This window comes from Rhinatrema bivittatum, chromosome 1, assembly GCF_901001135.1.
Source record: "Rhinatrema bivittatum chromosome 1, aRhiBiv1.1, whole genome shotgun sequence".
In the NCBI taxonomy this organism is placed as follows: Eukaryota; Metazoa; Chordata; class Amphibia; order Gymnophiona; family Rhinatrematidae; genus Rhinatrema; species Rhinatrema bivittatum.
The window spans coordinates 159,075,197-159,094,872 of NC_042615.1; the positions used below are offsets into that span (position 1 = coordinate 159,075,197).

Below are 19,676 nucleotides of genomic sequence, written 5' to 3' on the forward strand. Positions count from 1 at the left end.
AGTCTGTTTCAGAATGGCGTCCAGTCGCCGGTCATGAGGCTCCCTGAGGGCCGCCCCCCCCCTCAACTGGAATGGTAGTGCGCTTAACCACAGCGCTAATCAAGGCGTCCAACTGAGGGCACGCCAGCAGCTCCTGGATAGCCGGTGCCAGGGGGTACATGCCTGTCAGGGCCCGACCCCCTTTGAATGAGGCCGCTGGTGCAGCCCATTCTAAATCTATCAGTTGTTGTGCCGCTTGCAAGAATGGAAAATGGCGGGCTGTAGGACGAAGACCTTCCAGCAGGGGGTTCTGCGCAGAGGGTACCGTAGCGCTGGGACCTGTAATATCCAACTCCGCCAGGCACTGAGACACCAGGTCGGAGAGATCCTCTTTAGGGAAAAACCGCCTCATGGTTCTATATGGCTCAATCCCTGAGGGAAGTTCCCCCTCGTCCGGGAGTTCGGACTCGTCCGGTGAAACCTCCTGGTCCGATTGATCCGGACTGTCTAGCGGCGGGAGGACCTGCTCACGATAAGGGCGTGAGGGTCCAGGAACAGGATCCGCTGGAGCCGAAACCGCAGCAGCAGCCGCCGCAGTCACAGCAGGAACAGCTGAAACAGCAGGAACAGCAGCAGGGCCTGGACGGGAAGCTGTTTGCATCTGTACAAAGGCATGAATCCCCTTAAATAGATCCACCCAGGAAATGGAAGCGGTCTCTAATCGCCGGGGTACGAGATCCCCCAGGATTCCAGATTGGTCGAGACTGCCCGCTAAATCCGGGGTAGCCCCTGGGAACTGTCAGCAAATCGTGGCTGAGACAGGTCCTGGCCCGAGGGTCCCACGGCCTCCTCACATTGCGCACAAAGGGAGTCTGGCTCTTCGCTGTGCGTGGCTCTAAGCTGGCATGCGGAGCAGAGGCCGAGGGCTTTAATGCCGGAGGCAGGAGGCGCCCCCGCTGAAGATGCTGAGGCGTTCTGTTCCATTGAAAAATATGCGCTCAATGATATGCGGCAGCAAAATGTGTTCAATACAACAGGCGCACATTAATTTGCGGCAGCAAAATGTGTTCAATACAACAGGCGCACAATAATACGAGTCAGCAATATACGCTTAATACAACAGGCGCACAATAATATGCGGCAGCAATATACGCGTAATACAACAGGCGCACAATAGTATGCGGCAGCAATATACGCTTAATATAACAGGCGCTGAATAATATGCGGCAGCAATATACGCTGAATAATATGCGGTCAGCAATATACGCTCAATAGTATTCAATACACTCTCAGCAATATGTGGTTTAGCAATACACGCTCAATAGTATGCAACATGCTCTCAGCAATATGCGTTTAGCAATACATGCTCAATGGTATTCAATATGCTCTCAGCAATATGCGGTTAGCAATACACGCACAATGAGGTATATAATATGCGCTTAGTCAGAGACATGCGCCTATCACGGGCGCTCAATACCTGAACAAGGCCAACAAAATGCCGCTCTCCACGGCGTGCCGCCTACAGGCCACGCCGCCGGTCCTCGGAGACCAAAAGTAAGAGATGTACGCATTACCTGATCCTCGGCGCTTCCCGGCTGGAACCCGGGCGGTCTCCGGCTGCGGGGGGAGAGGGCAAGTACCTTCACCGCCACATTTGAGGATATGCACCCGCTGCCTCATCCACGCCGGGACCAAGGCACCTCGTGCGCCACACCCGAGCCTCGCCCGGGGGCTATGTCCCTGCCGCGATTCGGCCACCAGACCGAGGTCTTAAACCTCCGAGGGATCGCGGAAATCACCCCGGGAAACTCTACTGGGGGAGGGACCCCAAGGGTATCACCGCAGGAGTGCGGGGCTCGATGTTGTAGTAGAAATTTAGTAAGAAAAAAGTAGAAAGTAGAAAGTAGATTGGAAACACGCTCAGCGAGCGTGCAGGCTCTCCAAACTGCTTTGGAGACGGAAATTACTAAGTTGCTACGCTTCCTGTGGGGGTATATAAACCCGTGCTGACGTCAGATCAGTCTCCAACTGCTAGCACGAGCATACTATACCCATTCGTTCTGAGTCCATCTGGCTACACGCCAGGAAATTACTGAGTTTTGAAAAATCTGCCACAATTTACTAACTCTTGCCACAGAATCTTGAAAAATCTGTCACAGGAAGCCAGAGCTTATAACTAGGAAGAGATAATATATAAATTTGTGATTTATGCCTATATAATATACAACAGAAAAAGGACTCTCTCTCTATTTTTGCTATCTTAACTTTTGCTTTACTATTTGCTGTAACTGATAAGTTACTATAACAAGAGCTGCACTTATTCTACCAAGAAAATCTCCTTGTGATATCCTGGGCGCTGAAGCCCGTCGGGGCAAGGCCTAGTTTTAATTCGGGGCACTCACCTCCGGGGCTCCAGCTCCGGCCACGCGGCTCGTCCCGGCACTCCTCCTCCTACTACGAGGCAGCCTATCAGCGATAGGCAACCAAGCACGTCAGCAGATGAGGTAAGCGGGGGATTTAAATCCCTACCGCCCCCCCCCCCCCCTCGGCGTCGCGCAACAAAGGGGCCAGCCCCTTCGTGCGCAACAGTTTAAAAGAACTGCTCACAGATCCTTCCCAGCACTCAGCATCCAAACAGCTTTGGACTTGACCTCCTTGACCTCCTCCGTGACCTCCTCCTTGACCTCCTCCTCCTGATTTTGCTTTCTACAGCAGCTGATCATAACTAGACCAACGATTATCACCATGAACACCTTCCACATTCCAATTCTCAAATACTCAAACTTCACCTCCAAAATTATGAGAACTAACCTTAACACCTCTTACTACAATTCACTCATTCCATTTATGACTTCTCCCATCACTCAAATCATAGGATTAATGACGTTCTCAATCCTACTTCTCAATACACAATCCCTACTAAAAAAGGCCACACTATTAGGTGATATACTTTCTGATGAGTCCCCCGACATATGTGCAATCACAGAGACCTGGCTAAAAAGCACAGATGTCTCCATAATAAATCAACTACCTACAGACTTATACAATATTTTCACTATTCCGAGACCTAAAAAGAAAGGAGGCGGACTTCTACTGGCTGCAAAAAAGAAATTCAATTTAACGCTTCAACCCACCTCTTCACAAGATTGAGATTGGTCTCTTTAAATCAAAAGACCTACAAATTTGTCTAATCTATGCCCCCCCCCCCCAACCCGGCATATTGGAAAAAAAACCCTTCACCTCTGACTGAATACATTACCAAACATATTGACATCAACATACCTGCTATCATCCTAGGAGACCTAAACCTCCACTTTGACCGCTCCCCACTTACTCCAGCATGTGAAGCCACACTTTCTACTCTAAATGCCCTCAGATTTAAACAAATGGTCTCGGGCCCCACACACAAGGCAGGACACACCCTAGATATTATTTTTACGAATTCGCTCTTACGCACTGACAACCCCCAATGCACCCCCATACCTTGGTCAGACCACTACCGAGTTGACACACGCTGCACATTCAACTGCAACCCCCACACACCACTACCTAAGAAAAGAACCATCAATTTCAGAAAAAAATGCAAGACTGAAGACATCATTGATGCTCTTACAGAGGATCTCCACAAATTAGACCTCTTTGATGCCAACTCCGCCTGTTTCTCCTGGCATCTAATTACCAGCAACATTGCATATCGACTCTGCCCTCTACTAACGAAAGATATCTGCCCTGAGAAGAAAGATAAAAAACCCTGGTACACCACAGACCTCAGAATAATGAAACTTGATCTCCGCAAACTAGAAAAGAAATGGCGTAGAAACCAAGATCCAACACTACTACAAAAATACAAAGCTCTACTCCACCAGTATCGTAAAACCACAGATGAAGCAAAGAAAAACTATTACACAGCAAGAATACATCAATACCAGTTCAACCCGCGTGCCCTCTTCCAATATGTGTCAAGTATAATAACCCCCCCTATAAACATCAACCCAAACAACGAGGACGAAAACAAATGTGAGAAGATAGCTACCTACTTCCACGAGAAGTTGGCTAATATCATGGCTCGCTTAACTACTCCCTCTCCATCAGTACCCCTATTGTCCACTAACACTATGATCACCTCAGCCATTCTCTCAAATTTCGAAACAGCATCAGAAATTGAAGGAATCCTCAAAAAAATTAAACCATCATGCCAACAAAAACACTACTCTCCATACCTACAAGGATTGCCTCTCCCATTACTAACATTATCAACAAATCCATATCGTCTGGTGTATTTCCAACACAACTCAAGCACGCTATTATAAAGCCTACACTCAAAACATCTGACCTGGATCCCTCTGAACCTGCCAACTATCGTCCAGTCTCGAACCTCCCATTCTTATCTAAAATCATGGAGAAAGTCATCAACAAGCAACTCACAACCTTCCTAGACGAAAATCTATTACTCTTCCCATCTCAATATGGCTTCCGTAAGAACCACAGTACAGAAACCCTTCTAATAATACACTCTGATTCTATACTAAAAACCCTCGACTCCGGTCATTCTTACTTACTGGCTCTTCTTGATATTTCTTCGGCATTCGACACAGTCAACCACAACCTCCTGTCCCGCCTCTCACAAATTGGCATTACAGGCACTGCCCTATGCTGGCTCCAATCTTTTCTGATGGACAGGACATACAGTGTTAAAACAGGCTGCCATGTTTCGAAACCCAGAAAACTAGCTCAAGGTGTTCCACAAGGATCCTCTCTTTCTTCTACACTTTTCAACATATACCTATCTCCTCTCTGTCAACTTCTGGTGAAACTGGATCTCCCACACTTCATTTACGCAGATGATATACAGATCCTCATCCCCATCAACGACTCACTACCTAATGCTCTAAAAATCTGGGATACAGCTCTGGTGGAAATAAAAAATCTACTTACTGAAAACTTCCTAGCAATAAACACAACCAAGACAGAGCTCCTCATCATCACATCACACAATAACTTCTCCACTAACCCTACCCTACATGCACCATCAGACTCCCTCAATTTACAGCAAGTCCGCAGCCTTGGCGTTATCGACGACAACCAATTCTTATTAAAGAAATTCATCACGGCTACAATCAAAAACGGATTCTTCAAGCTACACACTCTAAAAAGAATCAAACCGCTTCTACATCCATATGACTTCCGAACAGTATTACAAGCAACAATATTGTCAAAACTGGATTACTGCAATGCCATACTACTAGGTCTCCCTAAAAACACCATACAACCATTACAGATGCTTCAAAACGCGGCTGCTCGCTTACTCACTAATACCCACTGCCATGAACACATTACTCCAGTGCTCATGTATCTTCACTGGCTTCTTGTAGCATCTAGGATTCTATTCAAAGTTCTCACCCTCATTCATAAGTCGATGTATAACCAAGATATGCAATGGTTCTCCGATCAATTCATCTTCTGCACTTCAAAGAGACCAATAAGAAAAATACACCAAGCCAAACTCGCGTCTTCTTCACTTAAACTCATCAAATACGTTGCTACAAGAGACCGCTCATTCACTATTGCGGGAACCAACATCTGGAACAAAATGCCCACAGACCTACGTCTAGAACCCTGCCATAAGAAATTCAAGCAGAACCTCAAAACTTGGCTGTTCGAACAAGCCTACTCTCAATGATCTTTTCCATTTTTCTGAAATGCCAATTACTTGTTCTTGTATCTCTGATCGATTATGATTATCATTAATTTGTTAGTTCTTAATTTTGTTCTTAATTGATTTATTATGTACACCTGATTTCTCTCTCATATTGACTGTAAAGCTTGTTGCTGATTTACTGTTTATTTGAACCGAGGTGATGTTATTAACGTGCCACGGTATATAAAAACTTACGAAATAAATAAAGGAAGGAAGAAAAGGAGCCTGGCAAACAAAATCCAAGGTTCAGGGGATTTCCAACTCACAGGACATTCTTCTAGTATGTCTATAACAAAAATTCAGATGATACATTTACATACACTATGTCTAAAAACTGGCTTAATTTTCAGATTTTGGTTATTCCGGAAAACAGAGCCATCTGAAGTCTTTGAGGACTGGAGCTGAGAACATCTGCTGTATGGTTCTGATTAGAGATGCAGGTTACCTTTAAAATCAGACTCTGAGAGAACCATATACACCACGCTAGGGTCCAAGTCAGAGAACATCTCCGAGAGGCCGCTAAAGAGCTCTTCCTTATTGGGGAGTGGCTGGGATGTAGCTGCAGCTCCTGGAGGTGATGCCATGTTAGTGACAGAAAAGGATACAACCTTCTCACAGTCCAAATTCTTCCTGGAAGGGCTCACTGAGGCAGTTTTCTTTTTCTTCGGCATCTCTTTCTAGTATCAGGTGACCTTTCATTGTCATCTTCATATGGTTCCCATGCCAACAGGGTGACATCAAGCAAATGGAAAGCAGAACAAGCTCATTGCTACCGATCATCAGTCCTAAGAGGGAGAAGAGAAATATCTTAAAATACACTGAGGTAGCAACATCAGCGCTTTCAAATCCACCTAAGAGGAGTATGAGATATGAAATATATTACTCATTAAAAATTAGGAAGAGAATTTTGTCATTTCCCAGTATTCCGATTTATCACCTTGTTCAGGGATAGCGATTAAATCAATGAACTGCTGTCCAAAGCTTAGACCATTTTGGACACTTATTCAAAAGCTCTGTTCATCCCTTTTTACCACTATGGTCCCAAATGGTCCAAAAATATGGCTGTTTGCCAAGCAATCTATACTGCTTGTGTGGCTTTCCCCAGACCCTCCTACTTTTAAGCACTGGTCCCGTAAAATGACAAGTTTATTAACCCAAGAATATCTGTCCACTAAGACTTCTTCCCCAAGTAAATGTGATATGATTATCCAAATCTGGTCCCCATTCGTTTGACAGCAGCCCATAGAACTTCAACAATACCTTATTACTGTATGTCCTCAGATTAAAAATGCTGGACAGTAAAGTAACTTTTCATACACTTAATAGCATAACTCTCGATTCCTGATGCTGGTTCCCTTAATTGGTTCCCTATGTAGGTGTCATTGCTACTACTCAGCATATTTATTTCTAACTATATCTTCTTCACATTGGTTGTTCTATTTGGAGATACTATCTACCATTGCAACCTTTGTCAATTTACAAGTTAGGGGAGGGTTTTAAATGATTTCGAAGAAACTTCTATACAGTAGATTTCACTGGAGTTACTTTCTTTATGTGCTTTGCATTTTATTTTCTCATTTCAATTATTACTCAGTTCAACTGTAACCATTATTTTAAGGTAGTTTCCTCATAAGTCCAGAACTGTTTGTAAGGATTATTAAAGATTAATACAAAAAAAAAAAAAAAAACAAACCCAATGAACTATAAAACAAGGGAAACCAGGGTTCAAATCCCACTTCTCCCACTGACAGTCCTTGTAATTCTGGGGGTAAGTCACTATCATCTCATATTACCTCAAGTACCTACTTATATTGTAAGCTCTTTAACCAGAGGACTTATACCTGAAAAAAAAAAAAAAGCTGTAAACTGCTGTCAGCTAAAATTGGAAAAGGCAGACTAGAAATATTATTCATATTCTAATCTGTGAACTTTATTTCATCCTTTCCACCCTGTTTCTCGGTTCAGGATGTCAACTCTCTTAAGTGAAAAGTAGTTAGTCGGTTGTACAGGAACAGAAAGGGGAGCTCATGTATCAAACTTTTGCACTGGTGCCACCAGGTTTACATCACACACTGCTGAAGTAAAAAAAAAGACTGTGCTCATACATCAACAGGGTGAATGTGCTTTATGGCCAGATTTGAGTGATCGTTAGAACCAGGATTAAAATGCACCAAAACAGAAGCATGGTTTCATTATATTGTGCATATCAAAACATGGCAACCAAATTTCAGTGTACACAAAGAAAAATTGAGGGATGTGATCAACCTAAACCTTAGCATTAATTTAATATACTAATACAATTAAACTTTGCAAAGGCTGAAAAATTAGCACCCATCATTGAAAACTCCAGGCAATTTTCAGCAAATAATTTTTAGAAGGTAAAACTGGATGGATACTTGGCTTTTTCTTTAGAAACAGCAGTGATATCTAGTTGATGAAAATCACAAATATTTTTATACAAGACATTATAATTTATAAACTCACCTAACTGTAAGACTTGTAAGATATACACATACATACAGTAAAAACTAGGTGAATTTATCCTTGGATACCAATTCCAGGTGACTGTGGCATATTGGTAAGGCAAAACATATTGGGTGACTGGCTTCGTTTTTTGATTTGACTTGGTCCATCCCACTTTTCTAGATGCCAAGCAAAGTCTGTAGTTTGAGTGCCCATTGCATTGGCACTCTTTTACAATGTTTACAAGATTTTCCACTTATTAATTTGCTATTTTTTTGTATTGGTAAAACACAGTTGCCTTTTTATTTTTTTTGCAATACTGAAAACATTTTTAAACATGCCCTTCCATGGCAATAAAAATGCACAACAATGTCCCTTTCTAGTACCACATTGTAAAATTATCAGGTAAGATATAATTTAATTTCCTTGACTACTGCTAGACCAGTCATCAATTTAGGGATTCCCTTTTCTACCACCGAGACAGAGACCACACCTCCTCAGACTTGAGTGTGACGTCAGGTCCACTATAAGAGAGGAGTGGTTGGAGGAGTCATCCAGTAGTCTTTTGCCAGAGCTGACCCATGCCCAGCTGCCTTGGAGACCGCACAGCAGTAAATAAGTGAAAAATAAATGAAACAGTGTGGCGAGAGAACTTAATTCTTCAGATTGTGGCCTATAGGCCACTTGACTCTTACCCCTTCAGGACATGTCTCTGGTTTCCTCTTTGTCGAGCTTGTCAAAACAACTGCTTGAAATGTACTTAATTATTTACATCTACTTTTCCTTCCCCCTCCCTGTTTGTTTTTGTTTTGCCCCTCTAACACAAAGAAAAGCATGTTTGCTTACCGTAAACGCATGTGAAAGCTAGTGTGGGGGACGACATAGATAGATGGTGCCATGTGGCCAAGGACCGTCAGGATCTGGCGGCCAGGGGCAGTGGTGGCCATCAAGCGATGTCAGGGCGAGGGCCCGGACTTCCGGGAGAAAAGCCCTGTCCCGAATGGTGTCGATATGAGCACCAATGAATTGCAAGACCTGAGTGGACTGCAGGTTGGATTTCTCATAGTTGACCAGCAATCCCAGGTTGTCCAGACATGATATGGTTGCTAGGAGATTGGTTTGTAGGGCGGATGGGTTGGGGGCCACCAACAGCCAACCATCCAGGTAGGGGAATATTTGAATACCCCGTCGTTGGAGGTGAGCCACCGCTACTGCTAGCCATTTCATAAAAACCCTGGGGGTTGAGGATAGGCCAAATGGGAGCACCTTGTATTAGAAATGGCAGCCATTGGCCATGAAGCACAGGTACCGCCAGGATGTGGGTGCATCGGTATGTGCGAATAAGCATCCTTGAGGTCCAGTGAACACATCCAATCATTGGCTCGAAGGAAGGGAAGTATGGACTTGAGTAACGTCATTTTGAATTTCTCCCTCATCAAGTGTCTGTTGAGAGGACGCAGATCTAGGATGGGTCGTAACCCACACGACTTCTTGGGGGATGAGGAAGTATTGGGAGCATAAGCCTTAGTGGAGCTGTGTCGAGGGCAGCTCGCAAATGCACTGTTGGAATAGGTGGTTTATCTCCTGTAGCAGAGGTCCACAGTGTCCATTCAGGTGTCTCTGGCACACCAGGTGTGGCACGGATGGGATAGATTGAAAGCTGAGGGAGTAGCCTTCCTGTATGATTTATAAAATCCAAAGGTCGGATGTGATCCACCTTCCACTGGAAGCGGTAGTGGTGGATTCACCTGTTCTAAAAACCCTGAGGGGGCTTGGAGTCCTGAGGTGGACGAGGCTGCCGAGAAAGGCGTTGGCGAGCACCTTGTTGTTGGGGAGGCTGAGGGTAACTTGGTGTATATTGAGCAGGCCTATAAAACGGGTAAGGCCGGTAAGGACAACGTGGATAATACGACTTCTTATAGGAGGAGAAGTATAGTCTTGATGAAACGGTATCAGAAGGAGTGGCCAGAGACATGATGGCCACCTTCTGTTCCTTAAGCTGAGCTACCGTCTCTCTCAATTTGTCACCAAAGAGATTATTCGGGAGACAGAGAAGGTCCGCAGGTTTCTCGTGCACGTCCTCGCGAATGGCGCTTGCTTGAGGTCATGCCAAGCGTCAGGCAGCAACGGCGTCAGCCATGGACTTAGCTGAAGTATCGAACCCTTCATAAACCATTCGGAGGAGGTGCCATAATCCTTCTTCTAAGTCATGGAATTGTTCAGGTGGTCAGTGGTCCAGGGTTGCTTCCTGAAGCAGAGCTTTAGAGACTGTAGACACTCATACAAGTACTGAGTAATGTAAAACTGATGCTGTTGAATTTTTGCATTCAGCATGCCAGATTGGAAAGCCTTTTTGCCAAAGTTATCCAAGTATTTGGAATCCTTTCCAGGTGGAGTATTAGAGTGTAGATGTGATTTTTTGGCCTTCTGCATAGTGTACTCCACTACTACAGAGGCATGAGGTAATTGCACCATGGAATAAAATGGGGACTGAAGCATACGGAATTTTAAGTCCGTCTTGCGAGAGGTTGGTGGTTCCACAAAAGGAGATTCCCAGGCCTTGGTCATGACAGCGTCAAGGACAGTGTGAGAGGGCAAGGCTGTGTGCTCTGAAGGTGAATCAAATATTTTAAGGATACCCAGGACTTCCTTTCTCGGGTCAGGAATCTTCCGAGTCTCAACATTGAGACGTTGCCCTACTTTTTCTATGAACTTGGAATAAGACAGATCTTCAGATGGAGACACAGGCCCTGGTGGCACTTCCGCAGGGTCAGAGGAGTACCCTGTGGAGGATCCCGGTAAAGTGGACGGTGGGGTGGGGGGGGGGGGGAACATCCCCAGGAAGAGAGGTCGGTAGAGGTAGACCAGGAGGAGAAGGATCTGGACTGAAGCTCTCCTGTGGCGATGGAGGGGCTTGTTGTTCAACGGTAGTAAGGAATTGCGAAATTATGAGGGAAATCTGGGACACTGCCTGAGAGGCAAAGGTGTCCTGAGGAATCAGCATAGGCTGTCGGTGAGTATCTCCGGGTTCTGGTCTGGGCTCCCTGAGTGCACCGCTGGGTGGTACTGCAGCCAAAAGATCTCTGTATCGGGACCTCTAGGTTGAAGTGGGTCTGGCAGAGGCCGGTGTCTCTTTTGCAAGGGTTCCTGGAGGCCGGACTTCTTCCTGTGCTGAGAGGCAGTGGACAGGTCAGAGTAGCCCCTGGATGAAGCCAAGGAACTGTGTGAGGTGGCTGGAGAAGAAGGTGCCACGTCTGAGTCTACCACCAAGAGTCAGGGAACATTCCCTGGGCCATTTGTGCCCTGAAGAGTGCTTCTTCAGTGTTTTTGAGGCACTGTATCGATTTGCTTTGGTGCATTGTTTTGTGTTTGTGCGTCGGTGTTGAGTGGTGCGGTCAGCTCCCGGAGTCAGACGCATCGGTACTATGCCCCGTATCGAAGACGACCATTCCAACGACCCACTCAAAACCAAAATAGACGGGGCCACCCTCGCTCCCAACGCCCGCAAAATCAGCAACAGCCATCCTCAAACAAGCCGACTCAGTCTTTTTAGAGCTACCTATGCCACCATCACTAAAGGTATTCGCAGGAGGCATTACATTCCACCTTCAACAATGGGAATCCATCACCTCAGACCAATGGGTCCTGGAAGTGGTACGTCGAGGGTACCGAATCCCGTTCCACAAACTTCCAACCCTTCCCCCATCTGTCGAGTGGGGGAACTCGATCCAGTTCAGCTCGGCTTGAAGAGGAAGTGACTACCCTGTTACAACAAGCGATTCACCTTCTTCCACAGTCCTCACAGAACAAAGGATTTTACTCCCCATATTTCCTCATTCCAAAAGAAATCTGGGGACCTCCGCCCGATTCTGGACCTCTGGGACCTCAACAAATTTATTATCAAAAAAAAATTCAAGATGGTATCTCTCAAATCCATCTTGCCCCTCATCCATCACAATGCCTGGATGTGCAGCTTAGACCTCAAGGGTGCCTATTCTCATATTCCAATGCACCCTTCTTCTTGGCGATACCTTTCTTTCCAAGTCAGCAGCCTGCGCTTTCAATACAAAGTACTTCCCTTTGGACTGTCAACAGCACCCCCGAGAAAGCCCCAAAAGAATAGAACTGTAACAGTTTCATCAGTGAGCAAGGGGGATCTGTTAAAAAGACCAATATATCAGCAGCAAACACTGGGTATTTAAAGATGGTGTTTTGGAATTTAATCCCCCTCACTTCAGGGTTGGCTTGGATAGAGAGGTGGAGAGGCTCCAGAGTTAGGATAAAGAGTAGCGGTGAAAGGGGGCAACCTTGCCTCGTCCCTCTATGTATGGGGAAGGGGTCTGACCGCAGACCTTTCGCAATAAGAGAGGCCATCGGCCCCCTATAAAGCAGAGCAACCGCCTTATAGAACATCCCATCGAACCCTATATCCCTCAGGCATTGAAATAAATAGCTCCACTCCACTCTGTCGAACACTTTCTCAGCGTCGAAACTAACGACCAGGTAGGGCGCAGCCACCATGGTACAGAGCGCCATGGCATTGAGAACTAGCTTAATACTAGTTGGGGCATAACGTTGTCTCACAAAACCCACCTGACCTGGGGCAATCAAAGGGGGCATTATATTGGCCAAACGATCGGCCAATATTTTGGCCATCAATTTTTGGTCGAAATTCAACAGGGATATGGGCTGGTAGGAGGCCGGAGAAAGGGGATTCTTACCCGGTTTGGGTATGAGGGTTATGTTAGCTGAATTAGTGTGCGCAGGGTATTCGATCCGGTTGATCAGTTCATTAATCGCCAGCGCTAAAGGGAATCCTAAGGTGTCCAGCAAGGTCTTGTAAAACTCAGCAGAGTACCCATCCGGCCCCGGTGCTTTGAGGCAGGGCGCACGGCGAATAGCCCCCACAACCTCCTCAACAGTAATGGGCTCATTCAAATATTCTCTCTGAGCAGGTGTTGGACACGGCAACAACAAGGGCGCACGAAACGTGGGAAAGCCCTCCCCTGCCCTCCATTTGCAGTATACAAAACTGAACAGTATTCCCAAAAAGCGGCCACGATGGCTGAGGAGTCATTAACCACGCGACCCACGGAGTCACGTAAGGCAGCCACGCCGATCTAACCAATTCCCCAGCATTTTCCCCATTTTGTTGCTATTCTGGAAAAGCTTAAATTGATAATAGGCCAGACTTTGTGTCCTTTGATGTATCAAGGTGTTCAGAGCCACTTGAATGGATAAGTATCACTCTCTATTCTCCTTGGTGTGGGCCCCCTGAAGTGCTTTTTTGGCGTGCTGCAGCTGCATGCTTAAATCTAACAAACACTTATCCAAAGTTCTTCATCTATGAGCCAAATAGGAGATAATGTCTCCACAAAGAACTGCCTTAGCAGTATAAAGAACAGTACTGGGGGTATCCATGCAATTAAACGCCGCATATTCAGCCCACTTAGAGCGCAAAAACTCTTGAAAGGAGGCATCCTCAGCCAAAAAATGGGGATATCGCCAGTGGGGACTCAACCAAGGCAGGGACAGATCTAAAAAAATCGAGCCAAACCGGCACATGGTCAGAGATGAGAATGTCCCCAATACCTGCTTCCGCAACTCTAAAAAAGGCATGCGCACTAATCAATAGATAATCAATCCGGGAGTGCAACGAGTGGGCCCTAGAGATATGGGTGAAGTCCCGATCCATGGGATGCAAAGTCCTCCAAGCGTCGACCAACTGAAGGGACTGCTCAAGAAATAAAATCCCCCTGCCCGGCCGACGCTCCTAGGATTGAGACTGGGAAACATCCAAATCAGGATCCCTGACGGCGTTGAAATCCCCCACCAGAGTGTGAGAGGCAAAGGGCAGTAATATACCATACAGGGTCTTGTAGAAGGCTTGATCATAGGTATTGGGAGCATATAGATTACAAAAAACCAAAGGAACCTTATTGAGTTCTGCAATCAGCACTAGATAACGGCCCATGGGGTCCTTGATTACCTGCTGGACTGTGAGTGATAATTTTTTTTTTTTAATAAATTTTTATTGACCCAAGGAAACAATTATATATACAGTAAGACATGGAGGTCAAAACAATTTCCACTGAGAGAACTTCAGTAATCAAGTTGCATATGCAAGTAACACATCAACGTCTCTTGTAACCCCTCCCCCACCCCACCCCGTCTCTTATCTCTATCCAAAGTCTATGACCTAAGCAGAAGATTGTTCAGTATGCTGATGATGCTGTATTGTCTGTGCAGCAGGTCATTAACAGCACAGCTACGATCTGTTGGAGCTCTATGAAAAATAAATCTCAAAGATTTATTTCATGTGTTTACTGTTACGCTTGGGCTCCGGTCAGGAGTCGTGAACACCACCCAGCAGGGTGGCTCCAGGTGGAGAGAGACAGGAAGCTAGAAACAGTGTCAGGTTCCAGGCTGGGTCAGGGCAGGCGGCAAGTAGCAGTGTCTAAGTACAGGCTGGGTCAGGGCAGGCGGCAGTCAGCAGTGTCTGGGTCCAGGCTGGGTCAGGGCACAGTAAGCAGGGCAAGGCAGGTCAGAAGGCCCGTAGGCCACACACATACACACAGAAGGCCCGTAGGCCACACACCATAAGCGGGGCAAGGCAGGTCAGAAGGCCCGTAGGCCACACACATACACACAGAAGGCCCGTAGGCCACACACCATAAGCGGGGCAAGGCAGGTCAAAAGGCCCGTAGGCCACACACCGTAAGCAGAGCAGGCAGGTCAGAAGGCCCGTAGGCCACACATACACAGAAGGCCCGTAGGCCACACACCGTAGTCAGGGCAAGCAGGTCAGAAGGCCTGTAGGCCACACATACACAGAAGGCCCGTAGGCCACACACCGTAAGCAGAGCAGGCAGGTCAGAAGGTCCGTAGGCCAGGTAAGAAAAGCGAGGAAGAAGGCCCGAAGGCCGCGCAAGGAAAGGCCCGAAGGCCGCGCAGGGCTAGAGCAGGGAGCCCAGGTGAGCTCGATGCCGAAGCACCGAGGGAACTGTCAGGCAGTTCCCTCGGTGCTTCGGCATCGAGGGAACTGCCTGACTCTATGTGGACAGGGGAGATGGCCTGGGCCTGTCAGGAGAGCCAGCACTAGAGAGACCCCTGGTGGTGAGGCGGTTGCACTGCAGCCAAAACTGTAACATTTACCTTTGGGGCTACGGCGAAAGTTGGATAATGTAGGGCCTATTTACTGGCCTCTAACAGCTGATTGAGCTGTAATCCACTTGATAAAGGGTTCCCACATCCATTGAAAAGTGGGTGTTTTATCTCGTCGCACGGCGGTGAGGTAAGCCATCCGATAGCATAAATGCAGTCTGTGAATCACAGCAGGTAGAGATGGTGTAAGTAGGTAGTTTCCAAGCTCTAGCTAGTTCACAGCAAGCCGCTATAAATATATGTGAAACAAAGGCTTGCATTGGAGTATCCAGATCAGCGCAGGGGAGATTCAGTAAAACTTGGGCTGGGTATAGTGTGATGTCCAAAGCAGTCAATTCCCTCAGCCAACCTCGTATGCTATCCCAAAAAGGGATCACTACAGGACATGACCACCATATGTGTATATATGATCCCACTTGCCCACATTGCTGCCAGCATTTAATCAGCATTTAATCAGCATTTAAAGCTCACTAGAAGAATCATCACTGCTACAACAATCAAAGAGTATACGGGTTTTTCTTGCGAATATCCAGCCCTTGAAGAAGGAGTTAGCCTCCGAAACATCTGGGTGTCGGCTGAGGCAAGACCCATAACCTTTGAGATAAGTGACATTACAAGCAGTACGTATGTGATCATTCTAGCTATTTGTTTACAGTGGTCCGTGAACGTCACAGGAAAGTGCATTCAAAATACCAACTGGGGTACCTAATGATTTTTGAAACCTATACACAGGTTTTACAGTCACGATAGCTTTATCAGCATCGTATGAAGGTACATCCAGATTCCATATGATTTTGATGACATTCATATAACAGGTCTTTCTTCCTTCAGCATTTAATCAGTGACATGAGGATACATAGTGTACAGTCATATCGGGGTTAAGTGCCACCTATAGAGTAACTTATAGCAATGCTCTTGAATGGCTGCAGAAACAGAACATTTCGCTGTCCTCTGAAAGACAATGTCCCAGTCATCTTCTGTTAATGCATCCCCCCAACTCACCCACCCAAGCCCGTATATGCGAAAATACATAGGGAGAATGTGTATTTAAAAGTGAGTATAGTTTAGAGATAACCCCCTTGATCTTGTCAGCATGGTCACAATAGGACTCAAACAAGGTTTTAGTAGGGCGGACCACCCAGGTATCGCTAGTCGTCTGCAAGAAGTGGCGAACCTGTGCAAGCCCCAAAAAATCCTGTAAATCTCTTGTAGAGCGTGAGATGACATTAAGTCGCCCTCTTGCCAAAAGTGGCTAAGCCCTTAGTTGCTCATTTATAAAAAAAACCCCGGAATGAAGGCCGACTGGGAAGCAGATATTATGGAAGAGATGCATTAACTAGTAATATGTGAAGGAACCCACCATTGGACCCCTCCACTGAGACCAAACGTTAATCGTGGTCTGTAGAGCAACCGGTAAGTAATCTAGAGGTCGCCAGGTAGGCTTAGGTTGCCAGAATAACGCCTGCAACGGCATAGCTCCTATCATTGCTTGCTCTAAGCGGACCCACTGCTTAATGTCAGTCTTATGGTATGCATCGATAATGGCTCGCAAATGTGCTGCTCCATGATACAAATGGAGATTCGGAACCCCCCCCCCCCCCCGACCCCTACTTTTACGAGGGAGAAAAAGTACTGCTCGTGCTACCATGGGAGGTCATCTTTTCCAGATATAATCAAAAAGCTTCTTTTGCCACACTGAGTATTGCCTTTGGCACCAGAATAGGTAGAGAACAATACAGTAACCTCGGCAGTATATTCATTTTTAAAATAGCTATACGACCCATCCAAGAAAAATGTTCCCTACCCCAATTATGAAGGTCACGTTCAATTGTTTTCCAAAGCAGAAGATAGTTAAAAGCGAAAGAGGTCCGGTAACCGGGCACCATCTGGACCCCCAGATATTTAATAGTTTGTTTCGCCCATTGAAAGGGAAAAGCTGCCCCTATACGGTCTACTTCCAACTGAGGTAAATTAAGATTCAACAATTCAGATTTATCGTGACAGACTCTGAATCCAGCCACTTTATGAAAGTCCTCTAACTCCCCTACCACCGCTGCTAGAGAGTCATATGGTTGTGTCAGGGTGAAAAGGACATCGTCCGCAAAGAGAGACAGCTTACAGTGTATGCCCGGGAGTTCCACCCCGGTCACCCTAGGTGAGTGACTGACTTTTGTGGCTAAAGGCTCCAAAAAAAGAGCAAATAGCATCGGGGAGAGTGGGCACCCCTGTCTAGTGCCCCTCTGAATGGGAAAACTAGAGCTGTAACCCCCCATTAACCTTCACCCTCGCACTCGAGGAATCATATAGTGCCTGTATCCATCTATGAAAATATTGGCAAAAACCCATTTCTGTGAACACCTTGAATAGAAAAGGCCAATGAACAAGGTCAAAGGCCTTTTCTGCATCAATAGCCAGCAACACCGCGGGGATCTGCTTACCCTGAACCCAATATCTATGACCTTGAGAATATTATCACTAGCCATTCAGGATGGGGACAAAGCCAACCTGATCATCGTGGATCAAGCCAGGCAGAATAGCCTTTAAGCGTTCCGCTAGGATTCGCGCAGGAGCTTGAGATCAAGATTTATCAAAGATATTGGTCTGTAGGAGCTGCAAAGCTCCAGATCCCTCCCAGGCTTTGCCAAAACAGTAATACCCGCGACATTGGCATGGGCGGCTAGAGCTGCAGATCCCCGCAGTGCGTTGAACATACCTGCCAGAGAGCCAACCAGGATGTGCACCAATTTTTTTGTAATAAACCCCTGTGAGACCATCCAATCCCAGTGCCTTTCCCGCCTTCAATAATTTAATAGTGTGTTAGACTTCCATTTCCGTCATGGGCTCGTCAAGCTGGGCTTGCTGTTCCGATAGCAGACATGGTAATGCCACCGAATCCAAATACCTATCGACATCCCCATCTGTTATAGTTTGTCCCGCCCCATATACGGAAGCATAGAACTCGGTGAAGCAGTGACAGATATCGTCAGAGGTCGTAAGAACTTCACCGCTCACACCTTTAATTTTAGCTATGTTATTTTGGGCTAAGACTGTCTTAAGGTGTCTAGCCAGAAGGCACCCTGCCTTATTTACTTCCTCATAATACTGTTGCTTCGTAATTTCTAAGGCCAGGGCGATCGTTTCTGCATCCAAAAGGTGCAGCTCGGATCTCGCCTGTTCTAGCTGCCAATAGATTCTGGGACATTGTTGAGTTTGATGTTGCCTGGACAGCTGGGTAATCAATGCATGTAAGATAGCTCTCCTTTCCCCTTTCTGTTTCTTACAATATGTAGCTTGAGAAATAAGCAACCCCCTAGCCACGGCTTTGGAGCATTCCCACACCAAGGGAGGTGAGCTGTCTGGGGAAGCATTTAAATTTAAATGACTGTAATTCTTGCCCTAATCGCAGCAGAAATGCCTCGTCAGTGAGTAATGTTTCGTTAAGTCTCCAGAACCTTTGACCCAGGTGGGAAGTATTGATCTTGACTGCCAGACTAACCGGCGCATGATCCGTCCAAGTAATGGAATTTATTCCCACCTCTATCACTCTGTTCTGCAACAGAGTATCAACCATGAAAAAATCAATCCTAGAGTAGAATCGGTGGGCATTAGAATAATACGTATAGGATCGTGTATTGGGGTATTTATACCGCCAAACATCAATTAGACCCCACTTACCCATTAGAGTTCAAAGAAGTCCTCGCTGCTCTAGAAGCAAACAAAGCCTGAGCAGAGTTGTCAACAGAGGGGTTAAATGTAATGTTGAAATCTCCACCTAGGAGAAGAGATCTATCGGCATACTGCAACAATAAGTTGTCAATATTATTAAAGAAGGGACCTTGGCCCATATTAGCGGTATAGATAGTTACCAGAGTCCAAATCTCATTACCTGTGCGGATCTTCAATAAAACATACCGCCCCGAGGGATCAGGGATAAAGGCAAGAACTTCATGAGTAAAATCTTTGGCTAGCAAAATCCCCACCCCTGGTACTTAGAGTCCTTAGTACTGGCTGCTAAGTATTTATAAGGAAATTGCCTGTATGATAAAAGTTGCTCATACCGCTTACAAATATGAGTTTCCTGAATGAACCCTATAGAGCAGAGCTTTCCAAACTGTGTGTCGGGACAAGTTAGTGTGTCGCCTGCAGTGTGCAGGTGTGTCGCGCAAGCCCGGTCAACTCTGATGCGAGTTTGGGCTTTTTTTTTTTCTAGAGATTCACTTTTTTTTTTCAGTTTATGGGTTGCTTATTATTGGGTGATTTTTGCTGTCAATCGCATTTTTTGGGGGGGCTTGGTGGGTGGAACGAGTCCAGCCATCCTTGCATTGGCTGCTGCTGCCGATGAGGCCTGGCCATGAGGAGTACTGACTGCAAG

The 19,676-nt window shown here is 46.1% G+C and overlaps 1 protein-coding gene across 4 annotated transcripts in view; it reads right to left on the minus strand.

The window, feature by feature from the left end:
• N4BP2 (NEDD4 binding protein 2) overlaps positions 1-19,676 on the minus strand; it is a 501,549-nt gene that overhangs the window by 455,439 nt on the left and 26,434 nt on the right. For all 4 annotated transcript variants that reach the window (XR_003854530.1, XM_029589135.1, XM_029589126.1 and 1 more), the window contains exon 2: positions 6,123-6,462. Coding sequence is in view for 3 of the 4 variants with exons in the window: in XM_029589135.1 (XP_029444995.1) it covers positions 6,123-6,348 (226 nt within the window). In the remaining variant the exon portion in view is untranslated. The remainder of the gene's footprint in view (positions 1-6,122; positions 6,463-19,676) is intronic.